Below are 17823 nucleotides of genomic sequence, written 5' to 3'. Positions count from 1 at the left end.
CCACCTTTATCCCTGCACGAGCGCGCGCGCGCGCGCGCGCACACACACGCACACATACTCACTGGAGCTCTTAGGCGCCCAATGCGCGCCCCCTGAGGGCAGGGATGCAGCTGTTTTGCTCGCAGCTTTATTCTCAGTGCCTGGCACAGCAAGGACTCACAATACCTTTGGTGACTGAGTAAGGCTCTTTGACCCCTCCAGTGGAAGCTGGCTCTGCTCTGCTTCGCCCTCCGTTGTCATTCCCCCCACCCATATTCCCGACCAGAAGGCGCCCAAGGGAGAGGGGTCCTTTCCATTCCTTCGTTCCCTGCTTCATGGGCTGGTCGGTTCATTCGCTCGTTCATTCATTCATTCATTAATACATTCCGCCCACTCCTCCCGCCTCCACCCAAGCATCTGGCCCTCGTGCGCGGCTCTCCGGGGTCTGGCCGGACCCTCTTCACCAGAGCTCAGCCCCGCCCCCGCCCCGCCTCGCCCCCTCTCCAAGCCAATCGGGGCCGGCGGGCCGGGCGGGACCGGAGTCGGGGCGGGGCCTCGCTCTCCCACTACCCACGGCTGCGCCCGCGGCTCCGGAAGCGCGCCGCGGGGCTGCTGGGGGCTGCTGGGCTCTGCCGGGCGCTGGCGGGTCCGTGGCGCTTCCTGCCACGCCGGGCCTGGCCGCGCCAGCGCTGATCCGCTGAGGGCCTTGCGTCGGCCGCCGCCGGGCCAGGGTGAGTGTGCGGGCCACGAGAGGATTGCGCGGGGCGCGGGAGGGTGTGTGGGGCCGGAGTGATCGTTTGGGCCACGGGAAGATGTGCAGGGGGTGCAGCCCAGGAAAGTGTGCAGGGCCCGGGTGGGTGTTCCAGAGTGCGGTAGGGGTGGGGGACAGGGGCGACCAAGCCTTACTGGTGGAGTGTCTCCGTTCCCGCGGGAAGCTACTTGGCCCTGGGGCCAGCTGAAGCGGGGAACGGTTAGATGGCGAGTATGAGGAGGCCGAAGGCCTTCCCGCGGCGGGCGTGGGGCGACGGTGGGGGGCGGAAATCACTAGACGTGCTCAGGCCAATGCTGCTTTTAGGATAGCCCTGGGGAATGGGAACCGATCGGTATGGGAAGTAGGGGACCCTCCCACCCCAAGTGCAATGGAGGCCGGGGGGACTGGGCGTTGAGGGGGGGTGTTAAAGGGCTTTTCCCCAGTCTGGGGGAGGGGCTGAGCAGCAGTCTGGGACGCGGGATGGGTGAACAGGGGACGGTTCCTGCTGGTTGGAGGAGTCCTCCTTTCCTTTTGAGTCAGGGTCGAGCCTCAGCTTGGCGGGGAGGATGGGGCGGGTAGACTAGGGCCCAAGTGCTGTGAAGGAGGGGGAGGGGCAGCCCTTGCTAATTGAAGATGAGCTCAAGGCCCTGGGTGAACAGGGCTATTTTTCTGTCGCCCTTCTGGGGCCACCATCTCCCGCTCCAGTGCCCCCCCCCCCCCCCACTTAAACTCCTTTGCTGCCTCCTCTAGTCTATATTTGGGTGATTAATTACATGTCTTTCTCCATCCTCCCCCCACACACACTCGTCTGCCGCCCAAAGCCCATGGTCCCTTTCAAACACCCCCCCCCAAATCCTGGCCCTCTTCCCGGAGGTCCCACCCTGTTCCAACTGACACCCTCCAGCCAGCGTTGGCCCAGCCGGGACTGCCACCCCTCCAGACTCCTTGGTCAGTGAAATATTTCCTCTTCAACCTCAGACCTGACATTTTTCTTTTACCAAAGGCTTTCAGATGGGATTGCTAGAACAGCACCCACTCTGGGTACTAATGCCGCCTCACCCCATCCCCCATCCTCCCTCCCCAACTGGGCCTTTAAGTAAAAGCTGCTTGCACAATGCCTGGCACAGTCCAATCCATGTCCCCAAAACGGCTCAGGATCTATATTTAGAATCCTATTGAACAGTGATTTTCAACATTCTTTGGTTAAGAGACCCCTTAGAAAATCACCCAAAAGTGTGAATTCTCTTCTGAGAAACCTGACAGCACAGAGATTAGGATCCCATTCAGGAGGCTCATGGGCCAGAATCCTGTCTACCAAGTGCTGGTTGAAAATGCAGATTTCTTGGCCCCATCCACACCTGCTACTCTGCCCCTTGAGTTCTTAGCAAACCCCAAGCCAGGGTTCTAATCCACTGATTCAGCCCTAGCCCTAACCTGCCCAGGCTCTGCAACTGGCCCGGGGCCCCTTGGGACTTGCACAGCATTCCCACCCCCATTTAGAAATTTTCATATCCAGGACGGTGTAACTTAAAGGAAGCTATCCTTGCAATTTATTTTGATTTTCAGTGAGATACCATGCATCTTCTTGGGGAAATGGGAACATAAACCTTCCCTCAATTAAGTACAACAAACACTAAACATCCCCTTCTGGTCTACCTTCTGGTTTTTTATAGAAGGGAAAGAAAATGGAAACCTAAACAGAGAGGGACAGGTGCCCAGGCATCGTGAAAGAGGAAAACTGGGGAAGACGGAGACAGATGCCTCCTACCCACGCACACAGAAAAAGACACACACAGACGCAAACATCCTGAGAGAAGCAGACATTCCTGGGGAAACACCCTCTCTTTTGGCCCTTTAGGATTCACTTCTAGTAGCAGTGCATTTGCACAGCACAGGGTGGGCCCAAATGAGGCCTTCGCAGCCACATCCTGGTGGGATGTGTTGGGAGCCCCTGAAGGCGAAGCCCAGCGCTGCCTGACTCGGGTGGATTGGGGTCTCAGCAGTGTGTGGGTGTGTTCAGTCTCACAACCCAAAAAGATGTTCCCAGAAGGTGTACCCAAGTCTGCTTCTGTGCCCCCAGATTATTTCAGTCCAACAAGTGGGACCTTACCTACCTGGTTAATCACTCAGATTGTTCTGAGACGCGATGCCATCCTGTGTGTCTCTTTTGGGTAAGCCTGGGTGTTTACAGACCATGTCTGTTGGCCTTCAAGCTGGCCGTGCTGTTACCAGATCCCATGGGTGGGGATGCAAGAGGGTGAGAAGTGTTGTTTTTGTTCTGGAAGCACTTATGTTTTCATATATGCCAGTGTCATCGAACCATCTTTGCCAAGAGACAGTTCTCTCAATCTAAGTAACACAACTCAAGGGAGAACAGATACACAGGAAGGAGAATTGAGAGTCCAGGTGATCGTTTGAATGGGAGAGGGAGCTGAAGGCACCCATCTGAATTAGCTAATGGAGAGTGCGGTTTCCCATGTGACCTATAAAGACACCCTCCAGGACATTTATGCTCTGGCACAGAACTGAAATGAACACCATGAGCCACCCTTTGTCTTCTGGGGTCGGAGGACATTCTGCTCAGGTCCTTACTTAGATGCTCCAGGGAGTCCAGGTGCTTCTGGCATCCCTTTGAAGTTTCTGGACACCGCCAGCTCTGGCTTGGGTGCCCCTGCTCCCTGTCCCCTGCCCCCGCTGCTCAGCTGAGGAGGCTGCTTGGCTATCTGTGCTGCAGAATCAGTCAAACACTGATCTTTTAGGTTCAGAAATGACCTTTCCTAGTAGCCATACATTCTAAGGAGGGATCCTGGGCTCAAAGGTGACCTGAAGACACCTGATTATTCACCTCTTTTTGTAACATCGGTTGGCTTTTGTCTCCATTGAATTCAACTCTTAACTTCTGTTCTTTCAAGTCAAAAGGAATGAATGTTTTGGTTGTCAATGTTTCTGATTCCCTATGGAAAATTCAATTTAAAGAACTTGGTTAAAGTTTACATTGCCCTCTAAAGCACATATCAAGAAGGTTCGTTCACTCACACAAACTCTTATGTTGTAGGAAACAGGATTTTTCAGATTTTCAGGCAGTGGGTTAGCATTGCCACTGTTTCCCTGTGTCCATGGAGCAGCTGCAGTGTCCATGGCACTTGGCTAGGTCCAGGGTGGACTCCGCAGTCAACCTTGATAGGGTCTCTGGTCTCTGGGAGTACATAATCATTAGATGACACTTCAGATCCCACTTAAGGAAGGAAGATATTGTTTATATTAAGAGGCAGAGATTTGTTTTCCCATAGTCTTTCTCCTAACTTCCCTTTCCCGGTTGCGTAAAGGAGTTGAGGCATGCCTTTCCATGGTGAATGAAAGTGCCTTACATTCAAGGTCAGCCTTACCCTCTGTATCCATTGGGTGCATGACAATGCTTTTCACATTCTCCCTGGAATTGCTTTGACCTTGAGCCCCCAAGGTCCACTTTTGGAAGGCAGTGGGCACCTGTCTTTGTCACTTTGCTCACAGAGTCCAGCTTCTTTTCCAGACTAGTTCCACCGTTTTAAAGTAGAGCAGTTGGGCAACATGGCTTCTAAATTATCAGACCGTCTTCGGGATTGATAAAGATTTTATTTTTAACTGCAGTGAGATTAATGTGTATTATCTTTTTTAATGATCTTCCTTTATATCTCCTAAAACTTTTACCCAATATACTTTGTTAATTGCGCAGAATTTAGCCTCCTTTTGTGAAAGCAAGGCTCACGTTTTCCCTCCCATTTTTATGAACGCCTTCTAAGTGGTCTCTGTGTGTCCATGGGCTCTGTCACTGTGGGGGGGTGATCTGAAGTGCGCTTTGGTTGAGTCCCCTGGGCAAACCTGGTACAGGAAGGGCCACTCCTGCTGTTACACAGGAAAGGGTAGTTAACAGTTCACTTGGGGGTTGTGGTTCCAGGACTTCAACAGTTAATCATGCCAGTTAAGTAAAACACTTCGGTAGGATCTGCTCAATTACATGAAACACTTTGGAAGGTCTTGCTCAATTAAACGTGGGTGGCTTGGAAAAACTGTGAGCGAGTGAGAGAGAATGACGTGTGTCTCTACTGCGCAGGGAGAGTCTGCGATGGCGTGTTCACAGGAGGATGGAAAGCCAGTCCCCTAAACCCATATAGACCATTAGGCTTCAAGGGCATTCAGTGGCTGCCTGCCCTCTGGATATGGCCTGGAGTTAGACATTACTGCTCTCTTCTCTGGAGTGGTTCAAAATGTCTCAAATCTTGGGAGCTAGACCTTACGCAAGTTACTTAACCTCTCAGATCCATGACTTCCTTCTCTGTAAATTGGAAGTGGGAATGACTATAGGTTGCAATAGTTACATTAAATTAAGTGAAGAGAGAAGCACCGTGGCAAGCATGCAGCAGGTACTCTGTAAATGGAAGTTCGCTGCATTGAACACAGCCCTCCCCCAAAGTTAATCACATGCCCCCTGGAGCTAGCTGGGGATGCAAGTTGACCAGGAAAGAGAAGGCCCCTGTCATGTGAGAGGTGACATTTCTCCCAGGGAAAATCAGATACAAATGTGCAATTCCAGAGGATAAATTTTAGGTAGTGAAGAGTGTTACAAGTAACCCTGATGGGGCTGGGAGGCCAAATTCTGAATTCTCCAAAGGAGCCACCCACTTGTGGCAGGTTCAGAGGCCCTGAGGGCTGTCACCTTGCATGTTTAGGACAGAATGAAGACCAAGTGTCTGGAAGGAATGACTGAGATGTGGGGTGCAGGAAATAGGCCTGATGGGCTCAGCCAGGACCTTGTCGGGGGCTAAGGTGTCTGGCCTGAGGGCAGTGAGATGAGGTTTGTCATGGACTGTCCTTCTTAGAAGGTGCATGTCAGGTGTTCTCTCCATTCCACTGGGCAACAAAACCTCAATGTCCATTGGACGTGAATTTTTAAAAACGAATTGTATAAGTAACCTATGAGCAGGTCATTTTGTATTGGAAGCCTGAGTCAAACCAGACATCAGATATACCAGGAAAAATCCAACTGCCCAGAGGGTGCCCCGCCCAGGTGACAGTGGGGTATAGATGGCTTGGCTGCTGGGCACCTGGGACTTCCCTCACATGCTGGGGAAGCACCTGTGCTGGGCAGTCTGTTAAAGATGCAAGTGGGGTTTCCGTGGACATTGGGGCCAAAGGAGGCCTTCTGCTCACACCTGTCCATGGTGCTGATAGCTGGGGCGGGGGTGGCGGGGTGAGCCCTGGAAGTCACAACCCCATGGACCTGCCTCTAAGCTTTCTGGGTCTGCCCACACATTCCTGCTAGCACTGCTCCACTCTGCCTGCCTCGTCTTTGTGGGCACCTCAGGATGTTGCCCAGTTTCAAGGACCGTTCCCTCTTGTCTCCTTGGCCTCAGCCCTGTCCTCTCACGTGCTGGGCATCTCTCTTATCCAAAGTCTACCCAAACCTTTTCAAATTGTTTTTTCCTTTCTGATCACCAGAGAAATGCAGCTTGGTTACTAAAACTTCCTTACAGAAACAGAAAGCCAAAGACCTTTCTAGACCTGGACTCTACCCCAGGGTGGCACACATTGCGGTCTAGATGTGCTCAATTTAGCTATGAGTCACTCTCAGTTTATTCCTTTTTTCTTCTAAAATGCAAATATATACTGTTCTCTCCCCTCCCCCTACCTTCTTTAGATTTTTAAATAAATAGTTGCTGTCTGTCTACAATCTTCTTTGAAGGATTCAAATTTTGTAATCTGCTGTCTGTCATCCTGCATAGGCTACCTGTTGGTTTTTATTATCATTTTCAGTTACTTATGTCTCTTTTTTGTTGTTGTTGTTTCTTGTTTCCTCTTACCTATTGATTTTATACTTGAGTTCTTCAATTTTCTTCCTATTCTGAGTTCTAGGATTCCTCACAAAGGTCTCCCTCTTGTTTTTCTGACATTAGGATTATTGAGATCCTTCCTGTTGGGTATAGTATGTTTTCCATCCGTTTACTTTTAACCTATCTATGTCTTTACATTAAAAGTCTTTATATTTAAAGTTTCTTGTAGACAGCATACAGTTGAGTCTTGTTTTTTTAAATATAGTCTGATGATCTCTGTGTTTTAATTGGCGTGTTTAGTCCATTTATATTTAACTTAATTATCCATATGGTTGGATTTAAGTTTGCCTCTTGCTATTTGTTTCTATTTGTCCCATATGTTCTTTTCCCTTTGTTTTTACCTTTCTTCTTTTGGATTTTTTTTTTTTAAGAATTGTATTTTACCTCCACTACTGGCATACATGAGAGTCTTGGAGGGCTTCCTAAAACACAAAATCGTATGTTTTATTTCTACATATGTTATAAACTCCACACTGCCTTATTATTTTTGCTTTAAATGCTCAGTTTTCTCTTAAAGATGTAAAAATGAAGGAAGTAAAAGCATTTTATATTTCCCCACATAGTTACATTCCTCATGTTCTTCATTCCCTATGACCCAAGTTTCCATCTGATATCATTTCCCTTCACCTGAAGAACTTTCTTTAATATGCCTTGTAGTACAGGTCTGCTGGTGACAAATTCTCTCAGCTGTTCTTTGTCTAAAAAAGTTTTTTATTTTGCCTTCATTTTTGAAGGATACCTTTCCTGAATATAGACTTCTAGATTGACAGGGTTTTTTTTTTCCTTTAGCACTTTAAAAATGCCATTCAGTTATTTTCTGACTTGTACACTTTCTGATAAGAAGTCAGCAGTTATTCTTATCTTTGTTCCACTGTCTATAACATCTTTTTTTCCTCTTGTTGCTTTAAGATTTTCTCTTTTATCACTAGTTTTCTGCAATTTGATTATGATGTGTCTCGGTATACATGTTTGGGTTTGGGGAGTTTGGTTTGTTTGTTTAGTCTTGCTAGGGATTGACTGAGCTTCTTGGACCTAGGTTTCATCAAATTTGGAAAATAAATTTTATTCGTTATTTCTTCAGTTATACTTTTATCCCCCTCCTCCTCTTCCTCATCTTCTCAGATTCCAGTTACATGTATGTTAGAATACTTTCTGTTATCCCCAAATCACTGTGACTCTGTTCTTTTAATATTTTTTTCTTTCTGATATTTATTTGGAATAGTTTCGATTACTGTCTTCAAGTTTTCTAAACTTTTTTTGGGGGGGGGGGATGGGAGGGCTGTGTCTAATCTGCTGTTAATCACATCCGGAGAAATTATCATTTTAAATGTTACAGCTTTTACCTCAATAAGTCCCATTTGGTTCTTGTTTACATCATCCATTTCTCTCATTGTATTCCTGTTTTCCTTTCAATACTTATACATAGTTAAACTAGATGTTATCCTTGTTTGTAAGTTCTATCAGCGATCATTTCTGAGTGTTTCTATTGATATTTCCTTGCCATGAGTCACATTTTCCTGTTTCTTGGCATTTATGTAACTTTTTATTGGATGGTGGACATTATAGAGATTATGTTGTTGAGTGTCTGGGTTTTGTTGTTTCACTGTGAAAAGTGTTGGACTTTGTTTTGGGAGGTAGTTATTTATAGAACAGTTTCATCCTTCTGAGGGCTATTTTTAAGCTTTTCTAGAGCAGGTCCAGGGTAGCTGTGGCTCCAGGGATACATCAGTCCAACTACTAAGGGATGGCCCCTTGATTCTCTACTAAATACCCCAGGTGATCACTGAAGCTTCTCTACTCTGGTTGATTGGACCCTGAACATCTCCCTACCTTTGTGTGTCCTAGGAATTGTTTAGCTTACAGCTTCCTGGTCATTATTTTCTTATTCTTTGGGAGTTTCACTCTATGCATGCATGGCTTGGTAGTCAAGAACGACTCAAAGGGAGCCTTACACAGATTTTTTGGAACTCTTCTGCATACCTCCCTCCTTTTTGGACCTCTGCTCTGCAACCTCCAGCTGCTTCAGCTTCCCTGAACGCTGGTCTGTGTTAATGATGAAACCACCAAGCTCTGTTTCGGGCCCCCTTCCCTACACTCTCAATCTGGAAATTGCCTCCAGGAAGAGATCTGGGCCAATGATCAAACTCACCTCATTTGTTTCTGTTTTCTCACAAATCTGATCCAGTGCTGCCTGCTGTCCGATATCTAAAAAGTATTGTTTCACATCTGTTTTTTCCAGTTTCCTACTTATTTATGGCAGGAGATTAAATCTGTTCCTTTTACTCCATCATGGCCAAAAGTGGGCGTCTCTGTCTATCCCTTTTAATATAACATCTTACTTTATGTAAAAGTCTTTCTGGAGTATCTGGGTTTTATACTCCTTGAGCTGGTGTAAAAATGCTTCCTTTTCGTTTAACTGTGAAACAATTTGACCTGACATCAGAACAGAAATGGTGTTTCTGTGTCTGTGAACTTACTGAGTGGGAGGCTTGTGATGCATGCACACCAGTGGTGGGATCCGACAGAAAAAGTTCACTTGCATGTGTGGTTCTTTTATTTCACAACTTACTATTTGAAGATCTTTTTTTTTTTTTTGAGGCTTCTTTTTCCAGCAATTTTGTTCAACTTTTCATTTTGTTAGCTATGTTACAGAAATGTTCTTGCCTGCAGCCATCTTGTTGTCACCTGGCGAGTTGTTTCAGTGGGGTGGGGAGGGGCTCCTGCTCTTTCTTACCTCTCTTCTCTCCAGTGGCCCAATCCAGTTTTTTATGGTCCCTACAAAGTTGAAAAGGCTCTCTCACTTCCTAGTTATTTATTCCAATGTTCTTTTGGGGGATGCTTCCTTCCTGTGCAGTATGAGCATTGATGTATTGGAGGCCTACTGCTTGGAGGCCTGTGGCCGACCTGCCTCTGGGAGCCAGTCCCCCTGCCATTGGCTCTAGGTCTATGTTTGTCCTCAGTATGTGCCTGGGCTAACATTCATTTGTCCTGTCCAGGTTCTTTCTGGCCTGCCTGTATCAGTTCTGTGCCAGCCCACTTTCCCCACTGTTTAGGATCTGTTTTTTCAGGCATACCCGTGCTCTGGCTTGTCACTCAGCCTCTGTGCAAGGGAAGGCGCTACAAGATCTAAAACCAGGGAAAGGGAAATCGCCAGTTTCACCCCAGGGGACCCAGAGGCAGGGCTTCTAGCACTCACAGCTCTTTTCACTTTCCTTAGCTCTGCCTGTCCCCCAGGGTCTTGCCCTTTCCTGAGATGGATTCCCAGGAACCCAAGTCCTGGCAGGCCCTCTTGAGATGCTGGAAGCCCAGGTGAGCTGTGCTTCCCTCTGCCTGGCTTGGGAATCTGTCACTGCTCCCTGATTCTGGCCTCAGCCTCTGACTCTTGCCCCAGCACGACACACAACAGGGCCTGAACCCCAGCTGCTGCCTGCCCTTTCTCTCTCTGCTTTTCTCCCCAGAGTCTGCCAAGGAGGGGATGCCTGCTGGCTTGTAATTCCCATTGTAGTGATGGGGGAGCTGAGTGTCAATCCAGGAAAGTGATTGAACTGAGGTCCCTTGGGAGGACAGTGGGATCCAGGGCCACAGCCCAGGTCTCCTGGCACACGGTCAGGTTCTCTTTCCAGGACTTCTTGAGGCTTGCAGTGATACATCCATGTTAGCAATGCACACCCACTCTCCAGACTCTCACCTCTTGTCCCTGGGGTTACGGCACTACCCTTGCCTCATTCTCAAATGGATGGAAGGACAGATTATCCCTGGGAATTCTTTCAGGATTCGGTGACATTTGGTGATGTGGCCTAATACCTCACAAAAAGGGAGTGGTTGAGACTGGACCCTGAGCAGAGGGCGCTGGCATATTGAAGGTACGTGACCTCCATGGGTAAGGATGCCCCTAGCCCTTCCACCAGCCTGGCCAGCCGCTTCCTGCTCCTACGAAGCAGAGAGTGAGATGAGGGGCACCAGGCACAGCCATACACCTTCCAGGGGCTTGTGCTTGCTGGGGACGGGCTGTGAGGAAATACAAAGGGTCTATGACACCCAGCGTCTCAAAGTAACAGGTCTCTCTCCCAACTCCTGATGGCTTGGAAAGAAGCCTCGCCAGTCTTTTATTGGGAAATAAATTAGAACAAACGGGCCACTATAATTTAGATTACTTTTTTTAAGTGACAAATTATACAAGTTGACTGGCAACTTTTTGGTGGTTTCCTATTGAGAGGGGTTGACATAGCAAGAGCCTTTGCACCATCAGGGGCTGTGTGTGTGAGGTGGGAGGCTTCTTAGGAGGAAAGATGACCAGGTGGCAGCCTTGACAGTTGTGGAAGAACCCCGAGGAGGGGGGAGGGGGGGAAGGAAGAATTAGCTCCTCAGGAAGACCCCCAGCACCCCACCCGGGTGGTGGGGCCCAGAGCCTGCTTTGTCCAGCCCCTGGAGGGAGCTGTCCCTTGGGAAAGGCCTTTGACATGGATGAATGACTTGCCTGAGGATGTGGCCAGCCCAGCCTTTGAGGACTGAAAGGAAGGTTTTCCCCTTCAGAGGGCCTGCCCCATTCTGATGTCAGCTCTGGCTGCCACCAAAATGTCTTTCCTTCTCCCTAAGCAGGAGTTTCGGTTTTGAACCCTGCATTGGTCTCTTACCTGATGTGAGGACACGGGCTGTTGGTGTCAGACCCCTCCCATAACGTGGATTGAGCTAAGCCTTCTGGAGAGTGAAAAAGAAAACTGAAGAAAGGTGAGGATGTGGTGGGGGAGGCCCAACTGAGGCTTTGGGGAGGGGGTGTGGGGGCTCCTCAGTCACCTGGATTCAGGCCCTTCTGTCCCTTCCATCTATGCTCTGTGCTTCTGGTCAGGTGGGTACCAGCCACTGTGCACCCTGGCCTCCAGGCACGGGCTCAGCAGCTGTCTCAGGAGGAGAGTGATCCTTGACCAAGGAGAGTAACCTCCTTTCTTCCTCCTCTGTGGTTTTCATTTCAGAAAGCATCTGGGTGACCCAACAGCAGGCGATGGGTGAAGACGCCCAGTCACAGGAGATGGCATCCACGAGCTCCCTGAGGGCCACTGAGCCCAGCCCTGAGGTCAAACAGAACGGGGACTCAGAGGGGAGGGGAGGGAGCCCCCAGAATATGCCTGTAGAACATCACTTTGCATGTAAAGAGTGTGGGGATGCCTTTCGGCTTAAGGTTCTCCTAGTGCAGCACCAGAGAATTCACAGTGAGGAGAAGGGCTGGGAGTGTGGCGATTGCGGGAAGGTCTTCAAGGGGGTCTCTGAGTTCAACGAGCACCGGAAGACCCACGTGGCAGCGGAGCCCCGGCCCGGCCCCAGCCGCGCCCTTGACGATGCGGTGGAGAAGAGGGAGCAAATGGAGAGGGAGGCGAAGCCCTTTGAGTGTGAAGAATGTGGGAAAAGGTTTAAGAAGAACGCCGGCCTCAGTCAGCATCTGCGCGTCCACAGCAGGGAGAAGCCCTATGACTGTGAGGAATGTGGGCGGTCCTTCAAAGTGAACACCCACCTCTTCCGACATCAGAAGCTTCACACGTTGTCGGAAAAGCCCTTTGCCTGCAAGACTTGTAGCAGGGATTTCCTGGATCGCCAGGAACTTCTCAAGCACCAGCGAATGCACACTGGCCACCTACCCTTCGACTGTGATGACTGTGGCAAGTCCTTCCGAGGGGTCAACGGCCTGGCCGAGCACCAGCGCATCCACAGCGGGGCCAAGCCCTACGGGTGTCCCCACTGCGGCAAGCTCTTCCGGAGGAGCTCGGAGCTCACCAAGCACCGGCGGATCCACACGGGCGAGAAGCCATACGAGTGCGGCCAGTGCGGGAAGGCCTTCCGACAGAGCTCCAGCCTCCTGGAGCACCAGCGCATCCACACAGGGGAGCGGCCCTATGCGTGCGGCGACTGCGGCAAGGCCTTCCGGGGGCCCTCCGACCTGATCAAACACCGGCGGATCCACAGCGGACTGAAGCCCTACGAGTGCGACAAGTGCGGAAAAGCCTTCCGGAGGAGCTCTGGCCTGAGTCGCCATCGGAGGACCCACAGCGGAGCGAGGCGCTGCGAGTGCAGCGAGTGCGGCCGCGTGTTCAAGAGGCGCTCGGCGCTGCAGAAGCACCAGCCAACCCACCGCGAGTAGAGGAGGCCGGGTGCCCCACGGCCCGCAGCGGGGTCCTGCCGGGGCTGCGGCCCCCGGGTGTGAAGGTCAGAGTCAAAGGAGATGAACAGTTTTGTAGCGCTCCTATATTTGATCGTCAGAAAGGTTGAAACCAATTTCTACTGCCACCAGCAATTTATAGGTGTACGTGTTTCCCATTTTGCCTATGGACAGTAGCTTCTACCATTTTGATTTCTTTGGGCTGGTTCAGCTGGCATCAAGTACCTCCAAGGTATTTAAATCCACAGGCCTTGAATCTGAGAATGAGAAAAGAGAAACCTGGATGTGGGGGTGGAGACAGGGCTCGTTGGTCCCCCCCACCCCAAGCTCCCTGCTCAGGGAAACTGAGATGTAGAGCTATTCTGTGATGGCCTTGATGTAATGTGATCCCAACTTTCCCGAAGACAAGATCACCCCAAAGGTTTTTGGCCTACTTGAATTTATAAATTTTAGGGTTGTAAATAGAATAATCAAATGTCTTATACTATTTAATTTATTAATTTAGTTATACATACATATTGTAAATCACATATTATATAGAATAATATATTAATTTAGAAAATGTTCCTCTTTGCCCCAGCTCCACGCCCTGAGATCATTTTATTCTAATTCCTCACATGTACTTCTAACCCCACCATTTTCTCCAACCTCAAAGCCCCTTGAGTCATCAGACAGTCGCAAAGCTTCCATCCACCCAAGCTGTGTGCCACATAGTGCTGTGACAATCCGTGCACAAGGCTCTCACTAGAAATTGCCTCCCAAGCCATAAGTACACGTCCACGTAATATTAGTGTGATTGGTGGTGCTTTTCAGTTCGTCCTAGAGGTCTACAGCACAAGCACTTAAAGCTGTTCTGTTTTTAAAGTGACCTTTAAAAGACTTTTTTAAAGCATCAAAAACTTGTCACGGTGAAGTCATACTCTTCAGATTAAGTACTGAATCTGAGTTAAATTTCTTTTGTGTCCTTTTGTCTTAAACCAATTCAGTCTGGTGACTCCCATGCAGATCCAAAACTAGCACTGACTGGGGTTGGTTTCAGGCTAAGGGGTCTGGTCCTCAAGCAGCACCATTTTGTTCAAGATAAAGTAGTGGAGAGAGCATCCCCACGATAACAGGGACACTCAAGGACTCAAGTGTAAGGGGACCATAACCTTTCCTCCTCTGTAAAACGGGGCGATCATAGGACTACCTCCTAAGGTTATTGTGAGGACTGCGATGCCACGCCTGGCACGGAGGTACACACTCAGTGAAGGTCCTTTGCCGTCATCATCGTAGTTACTGCTGTCGTTCTGTGACTCAGTACCAGAACGTGGGATGGACCCAGGCCTCCTGACTCCTAGTCTCATCTTTCTCTCCCGCGAGGACTTAAAATACTGTTTCCGTTTTCTTGCATGCAAATCGTACATTCATCTCCTTTGACCAGTTATCAAGTTACCTTTGGATATATTGACTTCATACAGCAGTTCTTTCTATATCGATCACGATGATCTCTTTTCCAGTTTGATTGCTTTGCTCTTTGTAGCAGTTTTATTACATGTTTGTTCTGCAAGCTTTTGATTTTTACATATCCAAGCATTCGTTGTTGTCGGTTAAGTCGTAACTTCCATTGCTTCAGTAGTTAGAGATGATGCTATTTTCTTCTAGAATTTTAATTATAAATGAAAAGTTGAAAGCCCTGCCCCACCAGAAGATGGATGCGCCAGGTGGGCAGGCTGGATGGAAATGGGCCAGAGAAGCAGGCTCACTCCTCATCCAATATGCGGACCCTGCATGTCTGTGGGCAGTACTTGACTATCTAACCTGGCCACTCAGGCACTCAAGAAGAATTTCCATCTCGGATTGGCCAGAACACTCTGACTGTTCCTTAGTAGAGCCCTAGCCATCACCAGCAGGGCTGGGCCTCACCTAGATCTATGGGGGGTTGAGGGTCCAAACTTGGTCCTGGTAGCAGCTGGCCGACTTTACAGCTCCTGGGAGCCTTGGCTATGCTCGGCGTGGATTCAGTGCCTGAGCAGCAGATCCAGCCAAGAGACATCTCGGACACGGGAAGACTCACCCAACTGATGCTGTCACGTGGATGGCACCTCCTCCTAGCAAGTGACTCTGGAATTAGAAAGGTCGGTTTGGCAGCTTCCACTTTTGGCATCTAGGGGGAACTCACCCATGTGTTCTGACATCACCTCCTGCAGCCACCCCAGGCCTGGGCTGTGACTTGCCACAGACATGCCCAGGAAGGCCATAAAACAAGGGTTTGGAGGGCAATGATGCCCTTCTGACGACAGCCCATGTGGCATCAAACTAGAAGTTACTCATCCTGGAGCTGGGCTGGTACCTGCAGCAGGACAGCAGCATGGGCTAGCCAGGAACCTGGCCCCTCCGGTGGCCTGCAGAGGCTGCAGGTAGAAGCCGGCCACACTGGGGCTATGGCGTGACTTCCCAGCAAGTGTGCCCAAGCTAGAAGGTGCACCAGACGGCCTGCCGAGGATGGGCCCCCCAAGGCTGGGAAGCAGGGTGCCACGGTGACCCTTGTGACCTGAGCCAGAAGGTATTCTGGAATGGTTCCCAGGCCACATCAGGGGCTCTCTGCGATGTCTCCATCCTGCCCCCCAGGCTGGAGAGAAACCGACAGCACTTGTTACCTAATGATTCTTTTTGCTCCGGGGGCTTCAGTTCTTGCAGTAGTTGTGAATGTGTGTCCAAAATCACTACTTCCTTCTCTCATGAGTTTTCTCTTAAAGCTGTTATGATGAATGTGCTACAACTGTCATTTGGTAAGGAATGTTGACATCCACAGGGGGGCAAGTCTGGCACCTTGACCTGGAAGTACTCTGCTAATTCTGGCCTGGGTTTTATGAAGGATCCAGATGCAGTATTATCTCGGAACTTAGCGGCATCGTCATCACTGCTCCATTTGTCCCCAGCCAGGACACAGCATCTCTCCTTTCCTTTTCTCCATTCTCAGTTCTGAGATTTCCTCTCAAACAAACCATCCTCTAGCATGAACACATCTTTTCCGTCACTGTGTTTGCAGGTGAAGTGTGTGCGCTCTACAAACGCAAGCAGTCTGTGGCTTTAACGTGTGTCCTGTAGTTGCGCCGAGTTCAGTTTTTGTCTCTGGTCACTTGCGGGTGGATTTCCTTGGATTCTTTAGGTGTACTGCTGCGTCAGATGCAAAATGTGATCAAACTTCCTGTCGTGTGTGCTTGTCTGTGCATTCGTGTATCTACCTCATTTCATTTTTCTTTCTGATCACATTTATTCCTTTCGCAAGGCAAACAGAGCAGGTGGGTGACAGAATGCCAGCTCTCATTAGAAATATGTCCTTTTCTTCTACTCTGAGAGAAACCCCTCATTGCTTTTATTAAAGCTTTCAATCCTTGCTGAAATTTTCAAAAGAAAGTGACGGTTTACTACTTCTGCTGCTTAGTAAGATGGACCGTGCTGATTAGTTGGGTCAGACTCACTCTTGCATTTCCAGAACCAGCCCCAGCCACTGGCGGTGGCATCTTTCTCGCGTGGCATTGTGTCCCACGTGCCCGAGGCTTTGGCCCAGTCGTGTGCCATCTGACCCCTAACCCGCACAGGCCACGTTAATTCAACCAGAACTGAGCACCTGACTCATGGGCAGCAACCAGTCGACAGAGCTGGAGACAATTGGGCCAGGCCTTCCGGGATCTCCGTCTGTGAAGGGCAAACAAGGAAACAGAGAGAAGTTTCTAGTTGGTGCTGGAAGAAAGAGGGAGCCACCTGGGGTTTAGAGGAGGTGCCCACATAGGCAGCACTGGCTTGAGGGCCTCCTGGCCCTATCATGTTCTGGGATTTCTGGCGATTGCCCTCCTTGGTCCACTTGTGTCCCCAGCATAGACTCCCTTGACTTGAACCAGCTTTAGGGGGTCTGCATCTTGCCATTTGGCTGCTTCTTGAGAAGAGTCACATGGCTGGCTTTCCTCATGGCCTGTGTGGCCCTCGTGCCTGGCCCAAGTCCCACCTGACTGCCGTAAACACCTGTTTTAAATGTGGTACTGTATTCGGTTCACTAACATGGGTACACATCTATGCCTTCTAGTCTCCGTGAGTTTGACCAGTGCTTATCCGTCTGGGCATCATTCCCAGACTGACCCTGTGTTTGCCCTGGGAAATGAGTTAAGTCACCGCCCACCTTGTTCCTGACGTTGGAAGTATCCCCCTACTTTTGGCAAATCTGTCAGATGGGGGAATTGGTAACTCCTGTATGACTAGTCACATTCTGTAGTTCTTATTGCATCTGTTTGGGTGTTTCTCTTCAAAAGTGTAAAGAGTCTCTTTAAACATGGCCTTCAACTTGCGTATCTGAGAACAACTGTGTCCTACCCCAGTTTGTATTTTGGTTGTTGGCGCTCTTTTCTTGTTCCTCCCTGATCTCCTTAACTTGTCTGTTTTATGGCACTTAATATAATCGGCCTTGCACTAGAGCTTCACTCTCCCCGGCCTCCCCAACCTGGTAGATTGTGAGCTCTTAGAAGACAGAGGTGGCCCTTCACGTCTGATTCCCCTACCAGATCTAGCACAGTGCCTTGCATCAAGTAGATTTCAATAAATATATGTGAAATGGCATTGGTCTTCCTTGACTTCCTTTGTCAAAGCTTACTTGATCATTTCTTCCCTTGCTCTTTTCTCCATGCTCTGGGCTTCAGCTGTCTTGCCCCCAACCCCTTGCTGGATGCCTGGAGGGGAGAAGGAAGTACCCTGATGAGAGAGGGCTGGTTTTCTTGGAACTTTGAGCTGTCCTTTGCCAGGAGGGGCCAGTCATTCAGCCAGCTGCCTTCCCTCACCCCAGCAAGGGCTCTCCCCTGAGTCTGAATTCCAGGTGGGAGCAGGAGACCGGCTGGATGCTGAGCTTCTCCCCTGGGGATCAGAAATGGGGTGACAGAAATGGCTTCTGGGACTTGAGAATCAGCCAGCCTCTCTGGGCTGTGTAGGGATGGGAGTGGGGAGGTCAGTCGTCTTGCTGGCCAGTGGCTGGTCCTCTCTCTAGTGACTGTTGCCTCAGAAAAAGGCAGGTAATGAGGACAGGCTGCTGTCTTCCTGAGCTTCCCAAC

General features: G+C 49.6%; 1 protein-coding gene across 5 annotated transcripts; it reads left to right on the top strand.

Moving 5' to 3' along the window:
- The first annotated feature begins 588 nt into the window (after window positions 1-588).
- Window positions 589-17338, top strand: ZNF275 (zinc finger protein 275). Of its 5 annotated transcripts, none has more exons than XM_031446293.2 (4): window positions 608-710; window positions 10369-10460; window positions 11197-11325; window positions 11568-17338. In XM_031446293.2, exon 4 carries the CDS (start codon window positions 11597-11599, stop codon window positions 12725-12727), a length of 1131 nt encoding a protein of 376 aa, XP_031302153.1. In that variant the 5' UTR covers window positions 608-710; window positions 10369-10460; window positions 11197-11325; window positions 11568-11596; the 3' UTR covers window positions 12728-17338. The 5 variants fall into 5 exon arrangements, with proteins under 5 accessions (XP_031302156.1, XP_031302153.1, XP_031302155.1 ...); XM_031446295.2 differs by having other exon boundaries at window positions 11194-11325; XM_031446296.2 differs by lacking the exon at window positions 10369-10460 and having other exon boundaries at window positions 589-710.
- The last annotated feature ends 485 nt before the right edge of the window (window positions 17339-17823 follow it).

The sequence above is a fragment of the Camelus dromedarius genome, chromosome X (assembly GCF_036321535.1).
Source record: "Camelus dromedarius isolate mCamDro1 chromosome X, mCamDro1.pat, whole genome shotgun sequence".
In the NCBI taxonomy this organism is placed as follows: domain Eukaryota; kingdom Metazoa; phylum Chordata; class Mammalia; order Artiodactyla; family Camelidae; genus Camelus; species Camelus dromedarius.
The sequence above is the reverse complement of the archived record's forward strand: the minus strand, read 5'-3'. Positions and strand labels throughout refer to the sequence as shown.